General features: G+C 43.8%; 1 protein-coding gene across 3 annotated transcripts in view; it reads right to left on the bottom strand.

Annotated features, from left to right (window-relative positions):
* Positions 1–20,424, bottom strand: part of LOC128684865 (ubiquitin carboxyl-terminal hydrolase 8) — a 24,906-nt gene extending 4,482 nt beyond the window's left edge. The window contains exons 1-14 of one of the 3 annotated variants that reach the window (XM_070100360.1): positions 20,202–20,424; positions 18,830–19,111; positions 15,125–15,307; positions 14,041–14,154; positions 12,511–13,293; positions 10,110–10,229; positions 8,726–8,863; positions 8,326–8,496; positions 5,636–5,776; positions 4,519–4,659; positions 3,767–3,882; positions 872–986; positions 500–604; positions 1–10 (exon numbers count right to left, since the gene is read on the bottom strand). The exon at positions 1–10 is cut by the window's left edge and continues 176 nt beyond it. In XM_070100360.1, the coding sequence (XP_069956461.1) occupies positions 1–10; positions 500–604; positions 872–986; positions 3,767–3,882; positions 4,519–4,659; positions 5,636–5,776; positions 8,326–8,496; positions 8,726–8,863; positions 10,110–10,229; positions 12,511–13,293; positions 14,041–14,154; positions 15,125–15,307; positions 18,830–19,102 (2,410 nt within the window). In that variant the 5' untranslated portion in view covers positions 19,103–19,111; positions 20,202–20,424. Of the gene's footprint in view, positions 11–499; positions 605–871; positions 987–3,766; positions 3,883–4,518; positions 4,663–5,635; positions 5,777–8,325; positions 8,497–8,725; positions 8,864–10,109; positions 10,230–12,510; positions 13,294–14,040; positions 14,155–15,124; positions 15,308–18,829; positions 19,112–20,201 lie in introns of all 3 variants that reach the window. The other 2 variants (XM_070100357.1, XM_070100369.1) reach the window with 2 other exon arrangements.
* Between the last annotated feature and the right edge of the window lie 213 nt (positions 20,425–20,637).

Below are 20,637 nucleotides of genomic sequence, written 5' to 3'. Positions count from 1 at the left end.
TGTTGCTAGACTGAAAAAAAAAATGCGTTTACTTAATGCCGCTAGTGAGGCTAGTTTATTGTGTTCCCACAGCCTCATCATGGGAGACAGCACAAAGTTACAGAAGTCATAAATAATTCTTTAAAATATTACAGCCATTTCAACTATTAGTCTCACAAGGTGGGGAATCCTAAGAGAGAAGAGTTTCTCTTTCACTCTTTGCAGGAGGATCAGGCTTAGCGTTTCATATAAAAATAATAATTAATAATAATAATAATACAGATGTGGGTCCATACAGGTGCTTCATATTACAATATGTGCATGACATACACGGTGTGTGTGTGTGTGTGTGTGTGTGTGTGTGTGTGTGTGTGTGTGTGTGTGTGTGTGTGTGTGTGTGTGTGTGTGTGTGTCTGTCTGTCTGTCTTAGAGCAAGCAGTAGTGGGGACTCGGTCCTCCCTCAAAATACCAATATAAATATAGTCCTATGTAGCCAGACTGGCCTTCCAGAGCGCCTTACCTTGGAGAGGTCGTTATGCAGGCACTGCAGCAGAGCTAAGAACAGGTCGTGGGCCTCCTGCTGATCATGGCCCTCAAACTCACTGTCGTGCTTTGCCATCACTTTCTGTGGAGAGTCCATGTTGATAGTGAGCCTCAGAGTGATGTGAAGGCATCAATCAGTACTGTAACGAGCGTCATATTAATGCAACCAGGATCAAATGGTCCAAGTCGGACCGAAACGTCGTTGTAAGCTCCTCTCTCTCCTATGTGCGGGAAATTTGTGTATCAGTGGTGTAGCGAGCTTGGCTCATATTACTGAAGTAAGGATCATTGTGGTGTAGTGAGGGGCGCCATGTTAGGGAAGTGAGGAACATACGTGAGACAGACCAACCTTAAATTTCCTGATGGACTCGTCAGTCTTAGTACCAGAGTTGAGAGCTTGGAAGACCTCGGCGAGTGACAGTGCCACCTCCCCCTTCTGCTCGCTCATATTGTTCAGGTCCTTCCTGTAAGGGAGAGAGATAGTTCAGGTCTTTCTTGTCAGGGAGTAACATAGTACAGGTCCTTCCTGTCAGGGAGAAAGAGAGCTCAGGTCCTTTCTGTCAGGGGGGGAAATATAGTTCAGGTCCTTCATTTTAAGGAGTAATATAGTTCGGGTTCTTTCTGTCAGGGAGTAATATAGTTCAGGTCCTTTCTGTTGTCAGCATAGCTACTGAATATGTTTGTGTAGCATATCTGAGTATCGTAGTTAATACCATCTATATATTTTATATATACGATCCCTTGCTAGGCCTAGGGGATAGCATGTGACGTCACGTGGTGCCACATGTGAGCGTCAGTTACCCTGCCTCTCTCTCAGTTCCCGGATAGACCCACAGGCAAGAACAAGGCTAGGCTGGGCTTCCCCTCACGACTCTGCAAATACAAGTGTTACCAGCCATACCCAAGTGTATTACTACACCACCTAGAACCCCCACGTTACACTGTCAGGGAGTAATATAGTTCAGGTCCTTCCTGCCAGGGAGTAATATAGTTCAGGTCCTTCCTGCCAGGGAGTAATATAGTTCAGGTCCTTCCTGCCAGGGAGTAATATAGTTCAGGTCCTTCCTGTCAAGGAGTAATATAGTTCAGGTCCTTCCTGCCAGGGAGTAATATAGTTCAGGTCCTTCCTGCCAGGGAGTAATATAGTTCAGGTCCTTCCTGTCAAGGAGTAATATAGTTCAGGTCCTTCCTGCCAGGGAGTAATATAGTTCAGGTCCTTCCTGTCAAGGAGTAATATAGTTCAGGTCCTTCCTGTCAGGGATTAATATAATTCAGGTCCTTCCTGTCAGGGAGTAATATAGTTCAGGTCCTTCCTGTCAGGGAGTAATATAGTTCAGGTCCTTCCTGTCAGGGAGTAATATAGTTCAGGTCCTTCCTGTCAGGGAGTAATATAGTTCCGGTCCTTCCTGTCAGGGAGTAATATAGTTCCGGTCCTTCCTGTCAAGGAGTAATATAGTTCAGGTCCTTCCTGTCAAGGAGTAATATAGTTCAGGTCCTTCCTGTCAAGGAGTAATATAGTTCAGGTCATTCCTGTCAAGGAGTAATATAGTTCAGGTTCTTCCTGTCAAGGAGTAATATAGTTCAGGTCCTTCCTGTCAAGGAGTAATATAGTTCAGGTCCTTCTAGTAAGAAAAGATGTTTCATGCACTTTCTGAAAGGGAAAAAAAGTTGGTTCGGTCTAAACTAAAAGGGTAACGCTAGTTCGTTTTTTTCCTCCTTTAAAAGGGCAAAGATGGTTTGTGTTAACACCTGTAATGGGATCGATGGTGTGCTAGTGGACACACCAGAACACATTAGCACGCAACACGTGAGACACAGTTGTTAAATACAGGGTGTTTCAAAGAGATGGACCCAATCTCAGACTGCTTTGAAATTGGGTCCATCCTCTTGAAACACCCTGTATCACCTTACACAGGATGGTTACAAAGGTACGCTGCCAACGGCCATTAAGAAAGGACTCGGGTCTGCAGAAAAACGATCTATTGTGACAACGTTTCGCTCTATGTGGAGCTTTATTCAGTCAATGAATTGACTTAATAAAGCTCTGCACAGAGAAGCGTTGTCCCATTAGAGGGTTGCTCTGGTACATGTACATTGTTGTCAATAATCCACACAAGCAGTTTGGTCCATGCTGTGGCCTGCTTCTTGATTCGCTGGTACTCTCCCGGTCCAGGCCTTCTTTAAGTGGTGGCCCGGCCTTGGCTCCCTTTCTCGGGAGTATCTCAGACTAATGTCTGCCATGGGAGGAGGTACAATACCTCCTCATCGTCGGGACCAACTGTCCCCAGGTCTAGCCACATTCCCCGCCCTCACGGGGCTCGTAGGGAAAAGCTAGGCCTCTCTGATCTGCCATCCCCACCTCAAGGAGGCTAATGGGAATGGCAGTCTTGTGATGTGGCCTGCGTGTCGGCCATCTGTGTATACCGTGTCACCCATCACCCAGTTGGTTCACTACCACATTCTTCAAGCTAGGTCTTCGTCTGTAATATACATACCATGCCAATCTTTCAACCATAAACATCCAAGAATGTTGATTAATGACGCACTTGTGTCTCATTAATCCGCTGGCGTGGAAACTTTCCGCTAGCCAGTCACTGGCGTGGAAACGTTCCGCTAGCCAGTCACTGGCGTGGAAACGTTCCGCTAGCCAGTCACTGGCTAGCGGAACGGTTTCACAGTAAAGATACCCAAAAATGTGAAACAAGTATCTCATTCGTCAACTTCTCGGTTTTCTAAATCATTTATATAATTCTCCAGGAAAGTGTCTCATATGGAACATTTTTTTCAAAGATAACCTTAGAATTATATATTTTACACGACAGTCATTCACCCATAATAAATTGTGAATGACCTGGTGGACTTATTGAGAGATCTGTGTGAAATATCATTCAATATTCGTAGTGCAGAAGGGTAGGCTGCTTGCCCCACTTTTCGTGGGTCGGCAGTTCGAGCATGTAGAAATTCCCCTCCCCCCTTTTTTTTAATTTATGACTGTCTCTTATCCATTCTGTTATCTCCATAACAGTCTTCTACCTATAATATTACCTCTATCAGAGTTTACCCTACATGAGAGCCTAATTTATACGATAAATAAACTAATTTGCAATCGCTAGTCAACAGAAATTAGCACATTAACCTGATATACACTAAGATATTACAAGCTGAAGACGGGACACCACGAGCATGGGTCTACTGCTGTAACTTTTGGTTCCACATAATTTAATAATTGATTTTTCAGACTTACTTGTATTTCTCACTGATAAAATACTGCCGAAGAGCCTGTATGCTATAAAGACACTGGATGATGGAGTTGATGTAGCAGGTGTTGCCAAAGTTAGGGAGTCCCACGGGCGCCTCTCTCTGCAAGCATAAATAGTGTTTTCACATTGAATACTAATGCCTATTACAGACAATACTGAGGAAAAGACAGGTAACGGGGCAAGCTTTCATTGGTATCTTGGGTACGAATCGATTGTTGTGGGTGGCATCTTGGGGGGAAGGTAGTATCTCTTAGAATTGGTTGTGCTTTGAAATGAGTCGATTGAGGATAACGCTTAGGCTTTGAATTAACCTGTGTAATAAAAAAAAGAGGTAATCCTGCAAGTTGATAAATTAGACACGTGTGCAACACTTGGGTATCTTTATTGAAGATTGGTATCACATTTATCCAATGTGGAAGTAGGTCGTGCCCAAAGGTTAGGCAAGTGAAGAATTCTCTGTATTAAGATCCCAAGATGTTGCTGTGTCAGACAGGAATGTAGATGAATGGTTCAAAGAACCGACAAGTTGATAAATTAGACACACCCAGCTGTTGCACACGTGTCTAATTTATCAACTTGTCGGTTCTTTGAACCATTCATCTACAATCCTGCAAGTGCTGATGACAGGAACATAAAACCATAGATCACTGCGGTAGGCCTCCTAGCCTATGCTAGACAGGTCTTTCTCAAACAGAACTATTCTCATATATTTGCCTAAAGTAGAAGTTGGACTCACCTGCAAGGCCAGAGGGGACTTGGAGGCCAAGGCTCTGTACCTCCTGGTCTCCGTTTCTTTCTCCCGCAGCTGCACCTTCAGGATGGAGATCTCATGCTCGCTCTTCGTCAGTTGATGTTTCAACTCCCCAACAAGGTCCTCCTGCTGCATCGTTCATAAGATATTTATTTAATTCTTAACTTTATCTGGAATTATTCTTTTTTATTCAACGCAAGGACTGGCGGAGGCTCGATCGATCGTTGGAAAATGTCGGTCTGATCCCCGCTTAGTCTCATAAGAAGGACAACAGAAACACAGGTAATTTCAAGATTTCATCCATGCCTTTCAAGTTATTGTCGGGACGAAAACGTGACTTCCTATGATTCTAGCTAACAGTATTAATGGAAAAGTTGCACGAAGTGTAAAGATGGATGAAAAACTTTTATGAATTAAAATCTGGTAGGGAGTGGTTCATCTATCAGTAGTGCTATTTTCTTGATTTTATTTTGTATCTAGATAACAAAAAACTTCAGATCTGAAGTAAATGCTTTGTCATTATCAGTCAGGTGTTATGATTTAGATTTAAGAACTAAATAACACGAGAAAAAGGATGTCATGCTAGGCTGGTATGAACACAGGCAGCCCGACCCGTCACTACCACCTCGCTCCTTCATGGAGGCTGCCTTAACACTAGTGAAAATTCTCTCTGATTCAAGAGCTTTCCACCCGATCAAACCTGATTACCTCCCACTCACAGCAAATTGTTTCAGCTCTGGTAAATTTAGCTGCCACCGATAAATGCAACTGTACCCTGGCTCATTACTTGTTAAAATCAGCAGCCTCATTCCTTACTCTGAATAACACAAGGGTTTAACAGAATAACACAGGTGTTTAACACTTACAGAATAACACAAGTGTTTAGTACTTAAAGAATAATACAAGGGTTCAAAGCTTAAAGATAACATATTACAGTGCATAGTTATTACAGTTTATATACCTGGAGGGTGTTCCGGGGGTGAACGCCCCCGTGGCCTGGTCCATCACCAGGTGTGGTTACAGTTTTATGAAAACATATTACATCTAAGAAAGCCATTGTTATATATAACATTTTGTGAGCCACAGTCGATGTAATATTCACCTGGTGGTACTGCTGCAGCTGCTGCCTGGTCTCGCGCAGCTCCAGCTGCAGAGCTTCGATGGTCCGCTCCTTGTCTAGTCGTTCACTGAGCCATTGGTGTTCCTTACTCCTCAGTTCCTCTTCAACCTCCTCTCTCAGTCTCTGATGCAAGTGTTCGCACTCGAATTAGTGTCCCATATGGGTCTGGCACTTGTTTTTTAAATAATAATAATAATAATAATAATAATAACAATAATAAATCGAATTAGTGTTTCTTCGCTGCAGTTGAATGGTTCTTAGTCCAAGGATTTGGAACCACCCTTCCCGTCTTTAGATCAAACTTGATTACTCACGAAATCGTAATAAAAAAAAAATCACGGAGCGGGTGGGGTTTGAACCTAAGGTGGGGCGTGTCCTAAAAGTAACAGACCAGTGCGTTAACCACTGGACCCAGCTGGCTCTAATAGGATTCACCCAACTAGGTATATTTTCACAAACCACGAGGGTAGCTTGAGCCCAACTGTGACCACAAATATACTTCATAAACAGTTCGTAAATGGCATACATACTAGAACATAAATAAAAATTCTGATCCCTGTAAGACATTAAAAATGACACCCCTTTCTTGCACATTGCAAACGATAATCAACATATTCTCGACACTCTTCTTGACATCCCAGTTTGCCTGCACACCTCTGAACCTTCAGTGCAGAAACTACAGATATACTGCAGTAGCAACCATTGCAACAGTAGGATCCCAGATAGCAGGAGGATCCCAGATAACAGTAGGATCCCAGATAACAGTAGAACCCAAGATAACAGTAGAACCCATGATAACAGTAGCAGTAACCTACACTCTCCGACCAATTCTTAAGGATGAAAACAATTTATAACAAGATTGAGGTGTATTCTCGAGACACGACAGAGAGCAGTTCGAGTCAAGGTGAAGCTACTAATTATGGGAAGTTTCAATACCAGTGAGATGGACTCGAGAGCTGGGAACATCTTGGTAGAAGACACACATGGAAAATAAAACAATGTATAAAGTTTTCTTATAGTGTTCTTGGTGAAACATGTCAAAGATGCCAGATGGGTAAGAGATGACAAACCACCACTGCTAGATTGGGTCTTCACTCAAATCAAATAGGACTTACTTGGAATTGGATGCAGTGCTGGTAGGAGCCAGCGACCACATGGACATGACCTTCAAATATGTGAAAGTGGTGGGAATGTAGGGAAGATAGGACGAAACAAGCAGGGTTACAAAAAATATTAAATTATGAACAGGCGAGTAACGTCAGAATTGGGCAAGGACAAAGTCAGACTGCGCAAGAATGACATCACAGGGGGGGGGGGGCAAGGGTGATATCAGTGAGCAAGAGTGACGTAAGAGCAAAGTTGCAAGGATGAGCACCTCGGTTTAGGTTCGTAGTGATATTGTGAATGCCCTACCAAGGAAAAAGCCCAATATAACACATCACTGGGAGAAATATCAAGCATTGACGATTAAGACGAATGTGCTACAATTAACGGCAACCTTAGCAAGTATTATATCAGAGTGAAACCTGAAGTGGGAACACTACCAGCATAAAGATACTCAGATGTTACAAATGTGTCTATATTCTTCCTCTTGACGGTATAATGCCTGAGCTTGCTACCATTTGCAGCTCATAAGACTGCCATCCCCACGAGCCCCTTTGAGGCGGGGTAGATGGCAGACCAGAGGCCTAGCTTCTCCCTACGAGCCCCGTGAGGGCGGGGAATGTGGCTAGGCCTGGGGACACTTGGTCCCAAAGATGAGGAGGTACTTGTACCTCCTCCCATGGGAGACTTAAGTCTCGAGACACTCCCCAGATAGGGAGCCAAGGCCGGGTCACCACTACTTGGAGAAGACCCGGGCCGGGAGAATACCGGCGAAAAAAAAAAAAAAAAAAAAACACACGTAGATCGATACCATGCCTAACCCTTCTAGGGTAGGGTAGGTGCCTGAGCCCGAGCCTTTAGCTCACAAGACTGTCATTCCCATTTGCCCCCTTAGGGCGGGGATGGCAGACCAGAGAGGCCTAGCTTGTGGCTAGGCCTGGGGACAGTTGGTCCCAAAGATGAGGAGGTACTTCTGCCTCTTCCCATGGGAGACTTAGGTCTCAGACACTCCCTAAAGAGGGAGCCAAGGCCGGGCCACCACTTGGAAAAGGCCCGGGCCGGGAGAATACCGGCGAATCTTTAATAATAATAATAAACACTCACGTAGATCGACACCATGCCCAGCCCTTCTAGGGTAGGGTAGGTGCCTGAGCCAGAGCCTGCAGCTCACAAGACTGTCATTCCCATTAGCCCTCTTGGGGCGGGGATGGCAGACCAGAGAGGCCTAGCTTCTCCCTAAGACCCCCGTGAGGGCGGGGAATGTGGCTAGGCCTGGGGACAGTTGGTCCCAAAGATGAGGGGGTACTTTTACCTCCTCCCATGGGAGACTTAGGTCTCAGACACTCCCAAGACAGGGAGCCAAGGCCGGGTCACCACTTGGAAAAGGCCCGGGCCGGGAGAATACCGGCAAATCTTCAATAATAATAATAACACTCACGTACACACTACGAGCATAGTTGTGCTCATGCAACTACGACCACTGAAAACAGACACCACAAGTAGAATTCTTCGAGCACAACATAGATTTCAGGGCCTGACATAGCCTCATTTACACTTAAGAGTCTCACCTCCCCGCCTGAAGATGATGGTCTTTTGAGCTCCTGAATTTCTTGTTCCATGTTGGCGATGTGTGTGTCCTGAGTGGTGACCAGATGTTCCAACTTGGTCAGCTCTTGTCTCAAGACCAACTGCTCTGTCTTACCCTTGATTACCTCTTTCCTGGTTTGTTTCAGTTCCTCCTGAGAGGGTAGTAAGGTTAAAGACAACGAATAATACGATTAATAATAATAAGGTTAAAGACAATGAATAATACGATTAATAACAATATGATTCATCACATCACAGCTCCTGATCTGAACACTTCAAAGAAAATCCCCTGATGCTTATGAACCTCTCTTGATCCAAGGCGTTCTCCTCCTTCAGATCAAACCTGAGTTCTCCCCCAGAGCAGAATTGCCTCAAACACACCTGGATGCTGAGACAATCCTTCTCAGCGCTTTCCTTCTTGTGTGTGACACTCCTCAGCTCCGTCTTGAGTGCTGAGATGATCCGTTTGTAGTCTTCTGCCTTTAGGATAGCTGTCACCTGTTGCTGCTCCTGCGTCTCCTGCGTGGTGGATTGTTTTGACAGTATCCAATTAATTTGGCTTTGTTTTACATAATTTACTAATGATGTAAGCACATGGCACAAGGCTTTAGCACTTAAGGGGCACGTCAGATCCCCTGTCTTCTAATAATATGTTATTTTTCCACTATAATGCACATTGTCCATAATTACTATCGTATTTACTTTGTCTGTTTTCGTAAGGTGAAGTCCAGGATCTTTCCTTAATTCATGATATAACTTAAATGTTTGAGGACAATTGTGTTGTAGAAGTCTGAGTTGTGCTCACACCCCTACAACACAATTGTCTTCAAAGATTTGATAAGTTATACCATGAATTAAAGAGAGATCCTGGACTTCACCTTACGAAACAGATAAAGTAAATGCGATAGTAATTATGGACAGGGTAAATTATAGTGGAAAAATAAACATATTAGGAGACAGGGAAACTCACGCGCCTCTAAAAGATACAGTGGAACCCCAGTATTTGAACTCAATTGGTTCCTAGGTGGTGTTCGAACTGCGAAAAGTTCGATGTCCGAAACATTATTACCCAGGCTTTAATTATCAGCCTCACACACACTGGAAGATGTTGAACTCTTCCAAGTCTCTGAGAGTCAGGTCAGTGTCAGAGGTCACTTCAAAGCACTTTTGAAACAGGGTTTTCCTGTAAAGTTTTTTTTTTTTACAATTGAATTTTAAACAAGTCAGCGCGTTCGGACTCCAGAAAAACGTTCAAAGATTGGGTCAGTTTTTTCCGAACAAAATTGTTCGGACTCTCAGTTTGGTCGAGGTTCGGTGCGTTCGAACACCGAGGTTCCATTGTAAACTGATTTCCCTACAAAATACAGGTTGCATTGGATGATTTTTACAATCTGTATGGTTACAGTTCCATGCTCAGGCAGTATTTCTTATATTTATGTGAAACGCTAAACCAACTGGAGGCTCGATCCTCCGTCCTGTAATCCGGAGATAAAACAAGCTTCTGTCGCAGCTAGCTAGGCTCAGACAGTAGTTATTATAATTATTATAATCATGGGGAGCGCTAAACCCGTAGGGATTATGTAGTGCCTGTGGGCTGTCTTCAGACACTCAAAGCAGTATCCAGTCACTTCCAATAGCGTTCAGACACATTTGGCCGCGTTCAGACATATTTGGCCGCGTTCACTCACTCAAAGCCGCGTTCGGTCATTCACGGTTGCGTTCAGACTCATGGTCGCGTTCAGCCGTCGCGGCTACGTTCACTTACCCAGTTGTCGTCATCCAGGGTTGATAGTGGGTCTCTGGACTCAACAATGATGATGGGTCTGGCTGCGTGGATGCCGGCCGTCTCCATGCTCACCTCCTGGCAAGACACAAACACCACAGACTACAAACACTTCAGAGAGAACACAAAAGAACTAAGCGCTTTAATTAAGCGGCATGTAAAGACAGTGTGGAACGATCCTTAATTACAGAGAACGTTTCGCTCTGCGTAGAGCATCTCTAGAGTCGATAAAGCTCTACATAGCACGAAACATCGTCTATAATAGATTTGTTCTCCAGTACTTGTCAGGCAATACCTGACATTTTTCAGTACGTTAAACATCGTTGAACGAACAGTTTAAGGGTTAACAATTATTTCACAACATGGACGACGTTTCGGTCCGTCCTGGACTATTATCAATTAGCAAATATGAGGGAATATGGGAGAAAAGTTTTTTTTTCTCCCTAAGCTTCGCCTCGAACCTAGACCTTGATGGAACAACAAGAAACTTGAGCTTCGGCATTCTGACGCAGCCGATACTAGCAGCAGCAACAGCCTGTTACCTAAGCTTTTTTGGGTCATTTTAGGTAATTTAAACATATGTTACTATGTAAAACAACCACCGGGGGGAGCTGAATGATAGCTCTAGGCCTATCGTGTTGCTATCATTCAATTCCCCCTCTGGTTGTTTTGCATCTTGTATCGCTTTTTTGCGATTATAACATGTTACTATGTATGATAGTTGTACTTTTGTGCATCTGTACCTAAATAAACTTCGACGTGATGATGGTGGCCTGGTGGCTAAAGTTCCCGCTTCACACATGGAGGGTCCGGGTTCGATTCCCGGCGGGTGAAAACATTTCGACACGTTTCCTTACACCTGTTGTCCTGTTCACCTAGCAGCAAATAGGTACCTGGGTGTTAGTAGACTGGTGTGGGTCGCATCCTGGGGGACAAGATTGAGGACTCCAATGGAAATAAGTTAGGCAGTCCTCGATGACGTACTGACTTTCTTGGGTTATCCTGGGTGGCTAACCCTCCGGGTTTAAAAATCCGAACGAAATCTTACACGGGTTATGCAGAGGGCGAGCTGAACAAAAGTCACCCCAATAACGATAATTTTCTGTGATATGCATTTATCCGTAACTGTCTTATAACCGCCTCAAACTTTCATCAATACTTTCTCGGTACTCGAGGAAACTCCCTCGAAGGATTGTGCAATTTTCTCGAGATCGAGTGCAACGTAAAGAGAATGCTGGTGAGGCACTGGACATATGTAAGTGAATGGAGGCAAGAGCCTTCACCAGTCCTGAATCATCCACATGGGTGATAAGATAAAACAATATTTGTTGACATTTTTACCCCGGTAGGCTAGTCACCCAGGATGATGAAAGAGACTTGTACAAGTGTCTCTTTAATAATATATCTATTTCTACAAGTACAAGGTATACAAGCCTAGTTGACATACTGCTATATAGAAAGCTGCTTGTTATGCTGAGCATTTCAGGCAAATTAGGTCAATTTTGTCCCAGGATGCGACCCACACCAGTCGACTAACACCCAGGTTCCCTTTTACTGATAGGCTAACATGGACATGTGTAAAGAAACACTCCCAATGTTTTCACTCATGCCGGGAATCGAACCTGGACCTTCAGCGTGTGACTCGAGAGCTGTGCCTACCAAGCTACGAGCCATCCTTTAACTTGTCGTTTTTCTAAACTATTTACATCATACCCAGGATACCCTAATGAAGTCAGTGCGTCATCGAGGACTGTCTTATTTACATCCAGGTCCTTAATCTTGTCCCCCACGATGCGACTCGCAACAGTCAACTAACACCCAGGTACCTACTTACTGCTAGGTAAACAGGGACAGCAGGTGTAAGGTGATATAAATAACGGGAAGGGAGTTAGGGCGGCAATATACACGCAAGAACACTTGAATTACTGAATAATTGGATCCCATTGGAAATTAGTCACTTCGACTTGTTTGGAGTTATCCTAGATAATTTACACTATGTATGATAATTGTACTTATTTGTACCTGTGCCTAAAAACTTACTTAATAAGAAACACTGTCTGGGTAGAATTTTCGGTGGGGCATGAAAAATTGAAGGTTTGCAGTGTGTGATCTGGTGACACTGTCAGCTGTCAAATACAAGTTTTAGTTGTCTAAAAAAAATGTGGTCGCATTTTTGGAAATTTTGGAGAGAGGCGAGGCGAAGTTTTGATAAAATTTGTATGGTATTTGCTAATATAATATTTTAATGGAATGAGCAATTGTCATTATTTTTCTTGTTATTACAGTGGGTATTACCTGATAAAACTTAATGAATTAGAGATAAATATATAAAGCTGACATTCCTTTACAAGAACTATAGGAAGATGCAATACCATATGTTTACCTGTTGTGTAGGATTGTGACTTGTGTTGCTGCTGCTGTTGTTGCTGCTGCTGTTGTTGCTGTTGCTGGTGCTGCTGCTGTTGCTGGTGGTGGTGGTGGTGCTGCTGTTGGTGGTGCTGTTACTAATGTTGGTGCTGTTTATGTTTGCACTTTTGCTGTTAGTACTGCTGCTGTGTTGGGCTGCATAACCTGGCTTCACGTTCCTTGTGAACTTCGACGGTTTATCTCCCTCGATGGAGAGCTCTGTGTGTGAGGCTTTTCTTGGGGTGTACATGGTCGTTGGTTCATGGTTATAGAGGCGACCGAGTGAGCCTCTCCTAAGATGTAGCTTGTTCGGTAGCTCTCTGTTGGTGTTGTCCAGCCCTTCGAGAGAATTAGGCCTCTTGAGGGAGGTGGGCCTCCTGATGTTTACACTGATATTGTCCGCCTCTGCTCTACCATCGTGTGATGAGCTTCGCTGGGCTAAGACCCGAGGTTTGGTCATGGTTCTGGTACCAAACATGTGTTCCGTTGAACTTGGTTGCTTCAGAAGGGAAGGGATAGTCCTCCTTTCTGTTATGCCCTGATTCAGCTCATCTCTGCTGCCGTAGAATCGGCCTTGCCTTCCTTGACTATTGCCAGAGGTCGTGTTCGGCGTCTTCTCCAGTAGGAGTATGTTCAGTTCTCCCGTGCTCTTCGACAAGTGTTTGAGAGCTGTACCTTGCTTATTGTAGTGGCCGTCTGCTGCGTCCTCTCTGGACACCTGACCACTGATCTGGTATCTTCTATTACCGCCTACATGTTCCTGAAAGTATGGTGTACAGTACACATATATTGAAATTTTAGCGAAAAAATAGAATTTCCTACAAGTGCCAGAAAAGTGTCATATTTTAATAGTATACAATATCGACTAGTTATATGAACAAGACACACAAGTTTAGTACTTGGGTATCATTATGGCCGAAACGCTTCTTCAGTCGAATACTGTCATTAGTATTCACCTGTATGCGGAGCCTATTGCGCGGGCGAAATGTTTCGACAATAAATATACCCCAGTTACGTGTGTGACTTACTCACCGTGCTTGAAAATTCTTAAATTCTATGACTGCACACCTGAATCCCGCTACTCGTGAAGCCTATTCTCAAACAGCAGGAAAAAAAATCACGATTTATCCAAGAAGTTTCCCCAAATTCCGTGGGACTGGAGCTATCATCCTCTTCCTGAGATCAAACCTAAGTACCTCCCAGTCCCTAGGCTTTGTGTGACCCCCTAAGGGTCTAGCGCTTCCCCATAAATAATAATAACCATGAATTAGCATTATTATAGTTCCGGGAAGCGCTAAACAAGTGTGGGTGTTTCAGAATGGGCAGTCCTGAAGGCTCGATCCTCTGATTGCTGTTTGTTTTCAAGGTGACTTATGAGTCATTGACTGACAGATGCTTAGGTTATTTATGATTTAATGAGTGATATGTTGGTGACTTACGAATGATTGACTGACAGATGTTCAGGTGACTTATGAGTCACTGACTAGCAGACATTCAAAGGACATACCTTGTTGGGCAGCAGGTTTGAGGGTTGACCTGATTTGTGTGCTAACTGTTCATATTTGTTTATGAAGTTTCTTATGCTCGGGTTCTGCTCTGCTCTCGCCTCCACACTCCCGACCTGTGAAAGTTACCAGGCGATTTACAAGGTATATTTGCCATCATAAAATCAATTTTATATGTTCTTTAATATTTATTAATAATAAAACTGTCTCTGAAAATTTTACGCATAAAAAAAACGTCTAAGTCGCTGTGTACGGCTCACACGAACCTGAAATTGCTGTCTGTTACCTTTGTCTAAATGCTCGGTTGGTAGCGCACTCAGCTCACACATTGATGTCCGTGGTTCGATCCCCGGTACGGGCGGAAATATTGGAGCGGGTTTCCTTAAGATACCTGCTGTCCCTGCTCACCTAACAGTAAATAGGTACCTGGGTGTTAGCCCACTGGTGTGGGTCGTATCCTGGGGACAAAATTAACCTAAGTTGCCCGAAATGCTCTGCATAACAAGTGGAATTAGATACATGTGCAACATCTGAGTATCTTTATTTGTAGATGTTTCACCATCCAGTGGCTTTATTAATACAAGGACATAATGTGAAGAATGTAGAACTATATATAAAGATAATCAGTCCCTTGTATTGAATTGATAAAGCCACTGGATGGCGAAACGTCTACAAATAAAGATACCCAGATGTTGCACATGTGTCTGTCAAATTCCTCGTTGGTATTATATACCATTCATATATATACAGTATGTCACTGATGTCGACTAGGCCTGTATACGTCCTATCATGCACTTGTAGAAATAAAGGTTATTGTTATTATAGCTCTTGCTTGAAAACAGCGTGTTTGACCGCCAACGTGGCGGACACAGCTGCTCGACTCACGTGACTACAGACTGTCTTCTAACAGGGTACATCAGTGAGTGCCTCTGGTTGCGACTCGACTATAGAGCAACACTGAAAGGGTCGTCATATGAAGACTCATGTTAGGTGATTCTTCATGATGACTTCAGTAACGACACACTCTCTGAATATAACAGTTAATAAACACACGAGCTCAACGATAACAACCGCTTGGTTCCTGACCTTATCGCAGGCCCGTGACCCTTTCTGGAGGTCAGTGTGACTGGTGGCTCCCCGGCGGTCATAGATGGTGGGTGGTGGTACACGGCTTGTGTGAACGCCGGGGATACTGTTTGAAACCTTGTTGAACACTGCTCCCGGGTTATCAGACCTCCTCTTGGTGTCTGCGAACGTTGGTATTCCACTCTGAAATGGAAGATGATAAGGAATTGAGAGGTAAATACATGAAGGTACGTATGCATTTTTTTCATATTTGCAGTCACGTATTTTATTGTGATTTCTTCCATGAAAGTATACAAATGTGTTGTTGAAACCGAGACTTAACGTTGGTGTACCGGTACACCCCTTTAAAATTACCGAAAACGTTGTTTAATGTTAATTGGGGGATTTAAATAAACTCAGCAAGTGTATATATACACACACACACACACACACACACACACACACACACACACACACACACACACACACACACACACACACACACACACACACACACATCGATACCTCAAAGGCAATGGGACCAGACAACATCTCCCCGTGGGTCCTTAGAGAGGGAGCAGATATGTTGTGCGTGCCACTTACCACAATCTTCAACACATCCCTGGAAACTGGGCAACTACCTGAGGTATGGAAGACAGCAAATGTAGTTCCCATTTTTAAAAAAGGAGACAGAAAAGAGGCACTAAACTATAGACCTGTGTCATTGACGTGTATAGTATGCAAAATTATGGAGAAGATTATCAGGAGGAGAGTGGTGGAGCACCTGGAACGGAACAGGAGTATAAATGCCAACCAGCACGGATTCACGGAAGGCAAATCCTGTGTCACAAACCTTCTGGAGTTTTATGATAAAATAACAGAAGTAAGACAAGAGAGAGAGGGGTGGGTTGATTGCATCTTCTTGGACTGCAAGAAGGCCTTTGACACAGTTCCTCACAAGAGATTAGTGCAGAAGCTAGAGCATCAGGCGCATATAACAGGAAGGGCACTGCAATGGATCAGAGAATACCTGACAGGGAGGCAACAACGAGTCATGGTACGTAATGATGTATCACAGTGGGCACCTGTGACGAGCGGGGTCCCACAGGGGTCGGTCCTAGGACCAGTGCTATTTTTGGTATATGTGAACGACATGACGGAAGGGTTAGACTCAGAAGTGTCCCTGTTTGCAGATGATGTGAAGTTAATGAGGAGAATTAAATCTGATGAGGACCAGGCAGGACTTCAAAGAGACCTGGACAGACTGGACACCTGGTCCAGCAAATGGCTTCTCGAATTTAATCCTGCCAAATGCAAAGTCATGAAGATGGGGGAGGGGCACAGAAGACCACAGACAGAGTATAGGCTAGGTGGCCAAAGACTGCAAACCTCACTCAAGGAGAAAGATCTTGGGGTGAGTATAACACCGAGCATGTCTCCGGAAGCACACATCAATCAGATAACTGCTGCAGCATATGGGCGCCTGGCAAACCTGAGAACAGCATTCCGATACCTTAGTAAGGAATCATTCAAGACACTGTACACCGTGTATGTCAGGCCCATACTGGAGTATGCAGCACCTGTTTGGAACCCGCACTTGATAAAGCACGTCAAGAAACTAGAGAAAGTACAAAGGTTTGCGACAAGGTTAGTTCCAGAGCTAAGGGGAATGTCCTATGAGGAAAGATTAAGGGAAATCGGCCTGACCACACTGGAGGACAGGAGGGTCAGGGGAGACATGATAACGACATATAAAATACTGCGTGGAATAGACAAGGTGGACAAAGACAGGATGTTCCAGGGAGGGGACACAGAAACAAGAGGCCACAATTGGAAGTTGAAGACACAAATGAGTCAGAGAGATAGTAGGAAGTATTTCTTCAGTCATAGAGTTGTAAGGCAGTGGAATAGCCTAGAAAATGACGTAGTGGAGGCAGGAACCATACACAGTTTTAAGACGAGGTTTGATAAAGCTCATGGAGCGGGGAGAGAGAGGGCCTAGTAGCAACCGGTGAAGAGGCGGGGCCAGGAGCTAGGACTCGACCCCTGCAACCACAAATAGGTGAGTACAAATAGGTGAGTACACACACTCTTACCTCTCTGTATACATAATCTTAGTGAAGACAAGACACGTGTAGAACAAGCTTCTATTAGGACAACGTTTCGCTCTGTGTAGAGCTTCAACTAATGACATAATGAAGCTCGAGCGAAACTTTGTCCCAAGGGAAGCCTCTTCTGCAGCGTTTACCTTATTCCTAGTGTATCTCCTTTTAATGTTTAAATAATAAGGTATAACAAGGACGCCAATCAGTCTCAAAATAATGAATCTTAACTAGTCATAAGTTGGCCTGTGATACTCCAATACTGAAACTATGTATAGTGCCAAAACAAAAGCATTCACATTGCTAAACTCACAAACTAGTATTTAGTCACTTAGCCATAATACCAACTTACCTCATAATTTTGTAATATTTTAAACTTAAGATTTAATTTAAGTCTGCCCGAAATGCCTAGCCATGCTAGGTGTTCTAGTGGCACACTCTGCAATTATTATTTTACTACGTGTAAACCACATAACCAAATTCTGTAAACTCAGCATTGTAATCCTTATAGAGAATAAACTCTGAACTTGAACTAGACTTTCTTGAGTTATCCTGAGTAATCTACACATATGCTGCTATGTATGATAATTTATATAACTCTATTTGTGTACCTTTACCTGGAGTATACCTGGAGAAGATTTCGGGGGTTAACGCCCCCGCGGCCGGTCTGAGACCAGGCCTCGTGGTGGATCAGGGTCTGATCTACCAGGCTGTTACTGCTGGTCGCACGCAACCCGACGTACGAACCACAGCCCAGTTGATCAGGTACCGACTTTAAGTGCCTATCCAGTGCCTTCTTGAAGACAGCCAGGGGTCCGTTGGTAATATCCCCCTTACGTATGCTGGGAGGCAGTTAAACAGTCTTGGGCCCCAAACACTTATTGTGCTGTCTCTGAATAAACCTACTAACTTATGTTGTCTTCACTACTCTCAGCAGTACGACCTTCGTACTCAACATCAACACCCTTGGTGACACAGCTCCTCACATCACCATAATTTCAACTTTTTTGCGTGTTATTCCAGATCACATTATTATAATTTGACATAATTATGTGCCTAAAGCAACTGAGTATTCATTACAACTATTGTATAATTCTACAGCAGTCCGTAAAATAACAATATGTAGAGGACTTAGACAAGCTTATCTTATCATGTATTAATTATTTTTTTTTTTTCATAAGTTTGGGGTTAAAGTTACTTGAAAGTTGATGGCTGGGGATCCTCAGTGTAAGTTTATTTAGGTACAGATACACTTTAATTCAATTATAATTATAACCATGATTTTTAAAGAGGTGGACCTTAAACCAGTGGAAGGCCTCGTTCAGGTGACCAAAAGCTCCAGCTGCGGGTCATCATATGACTAAGACCCTCGTCAGGAAACACTCGTCGTGTTTCCTGACAAGCCTTACCTAACTTAAGTACAATTGTTATGCACAGTGTAAATTATTACCTGGGATAACCCAGAAAAGTTAGACAAAGTGACTTATTTCCATAAAGTGTGTTTTTCTTTAAGGAACTGGAGTTACTTTCCTAATCCTCGGATCAAGCAACATTGCCTCCTATTCCCCAGGCACTGTATGACTCGTGGATTTCGCGCTTCATTCATTTTTATAATAAGACTCACCTTACGTTGAGTGCTACCAGCTCCTGTCATCCTGGAGGAGGGAGATGAAGGTTCTGTGGTGAGGGAGGTGGCTGGTACACCCTCTGCTGGCTCTGTGAGACTTTCCCGAGGCTCTCTGAGGCCAATTTGCTTCATGAAGCAAGCGTGGCACTGGCGTCGGCTCTGTCGTTGCTTGATGACACACTCCCTGCAGGAGGTGTGGCCACAGGTGCGGGTGACGGGATGACGAATCACAGTGTAGTCTCGTCGACAGTCAAAGCAAAAATCAGCCATTACCAGTGTCTGTAAAAGGAAGAGGGCCAGGACTCTTTCTCTCTCCGAATAATTGTTGCAGCAAATGCGCATTAGACACACCTAAGATTAGTTCTAGAAATCTAACTCAGGAGTCATTCACGACAATGTATACAGTGTGCGTCAGGCCCATATTGGAGTATGCAGCACAAGTATGGAACCCACACCTGGTCAAGCATGTCAAGAATTTGGAGAAAGTGAAGAGGTTTGCAACAAGACAAGTCTCGGAGCTAAGGAATATGTCCTTCGAAAAGAGAGGCGAGAAGGACTAGAAGTGATATGATGACAACTTTCAAAGTATTTAGAGGAACTGATATGGTGGACAGGGACAGATTGTTTAAGAGACGGGAAACAGAAAAATGAGGGAACAGCTGGAAGGTGAAAACACAGATGAACCGCAGGGAAGTTAAGAACTATTTCTTCAGTCATTGAGTAGTTAGGAAGTGGATCGACCTGAAGAATGAAGTGGTAGAGGCAGGATCTATGCATAGCTTTAAGAAGAGGTGCGATAAGGCTCTGGAAGTCAGGAAAAAATTAATCTAATAGCGACCAGCGAAAAGGCGGGGCCAGGAGCCGAGACTCGTATCCTGCATCTACATATAGGTGAGTACAAACAATGGAATGCCTTACAAGAGGACGCGGAAGTACTGTAGCCACTGGAGATATAAAAACAAAATATATAATACATGAAATACTAAAGCCTGGACACAACCAACATAACTCTTGTTGTTGTAGCTACAAATATGGCATTACAAATGAATCACTAACATTATTGCCACTTTGCCGATCGCTGATATGGAGATTGCTGTTAGTAGCAACTGCTTATCAAGCGAACCACAATTAATTACAAAAACTTGGTGGAAGGAGAAAATTATCCGTAACTAAAGGATATTTCGGTTGTGATGTAAATGATTTAGAAAACTGAGAAGTTGAAGAATGAGGCTCTTCTTCCACCATCCTTCTTTGTACTGGACTGAAGAAACCACTGGCTGGCGAAACGTTTCCTCAATAAAGATACCCGAATGTTGCACAAGTGTCTCATTCGATATTACAGTTGCTCTATACTGAAGCTTTTTCTTACCTGTGGAGATGTTCAGGTGGATCCCGAGGATTTCTGTCGTTACGAATCCCAGTCTTAACGAATCCTCCCCGGTCTTAATTAACGATTCCTGATTACTGCTAATTCTGGTACAGTCCGTTTCTGGTCTTCGATGACCCAGACCATCTTCGATCCCGGTGAGTGTGAGTATCGAATGCTCGCTTGTGAGGGATGGACCGGGCCGCACTGGACCACTACTGCAGTGGAATGCTGGGCTCGCCTTATCTTCAGTGATAAGACGTGAGAAGATAACGTTCAGATAACACTGGTTGGAATTTGGCCAGGGTTGGAGAGAAGTTGCATGTGCGGGTGTGTGCTCACCTAATTGTGGTTGTAGGGGTCGATTCATAGCTCCTATCCCCGCTTCTTCACTGGTCGCTTCTAAGATCACTCTTTCCCTGCTCCATGAGCTTTATCG

Source organism: Cherax quadricarinatus, chromosome 5 (assembly GCF_038502225.1).
Source record: "Cherax quadricarinatus isolate ZL_2023a chromosome 5, ASM3850222v1, whole genome shotgun sequence".
NCBI classification, from domain to species: domain Eukaryota; kingdom Metazoa; phylum Arthropoda; class Malacostraca; order Decapoda; family Parastacidae; genus Cherax; species Cherax quadricarinatus.
The sequence above is the reverse complement of the archived record's forward strand: the minus strand, read 5'-3'. Positions and strand labels throughout refer to the sequence as shown.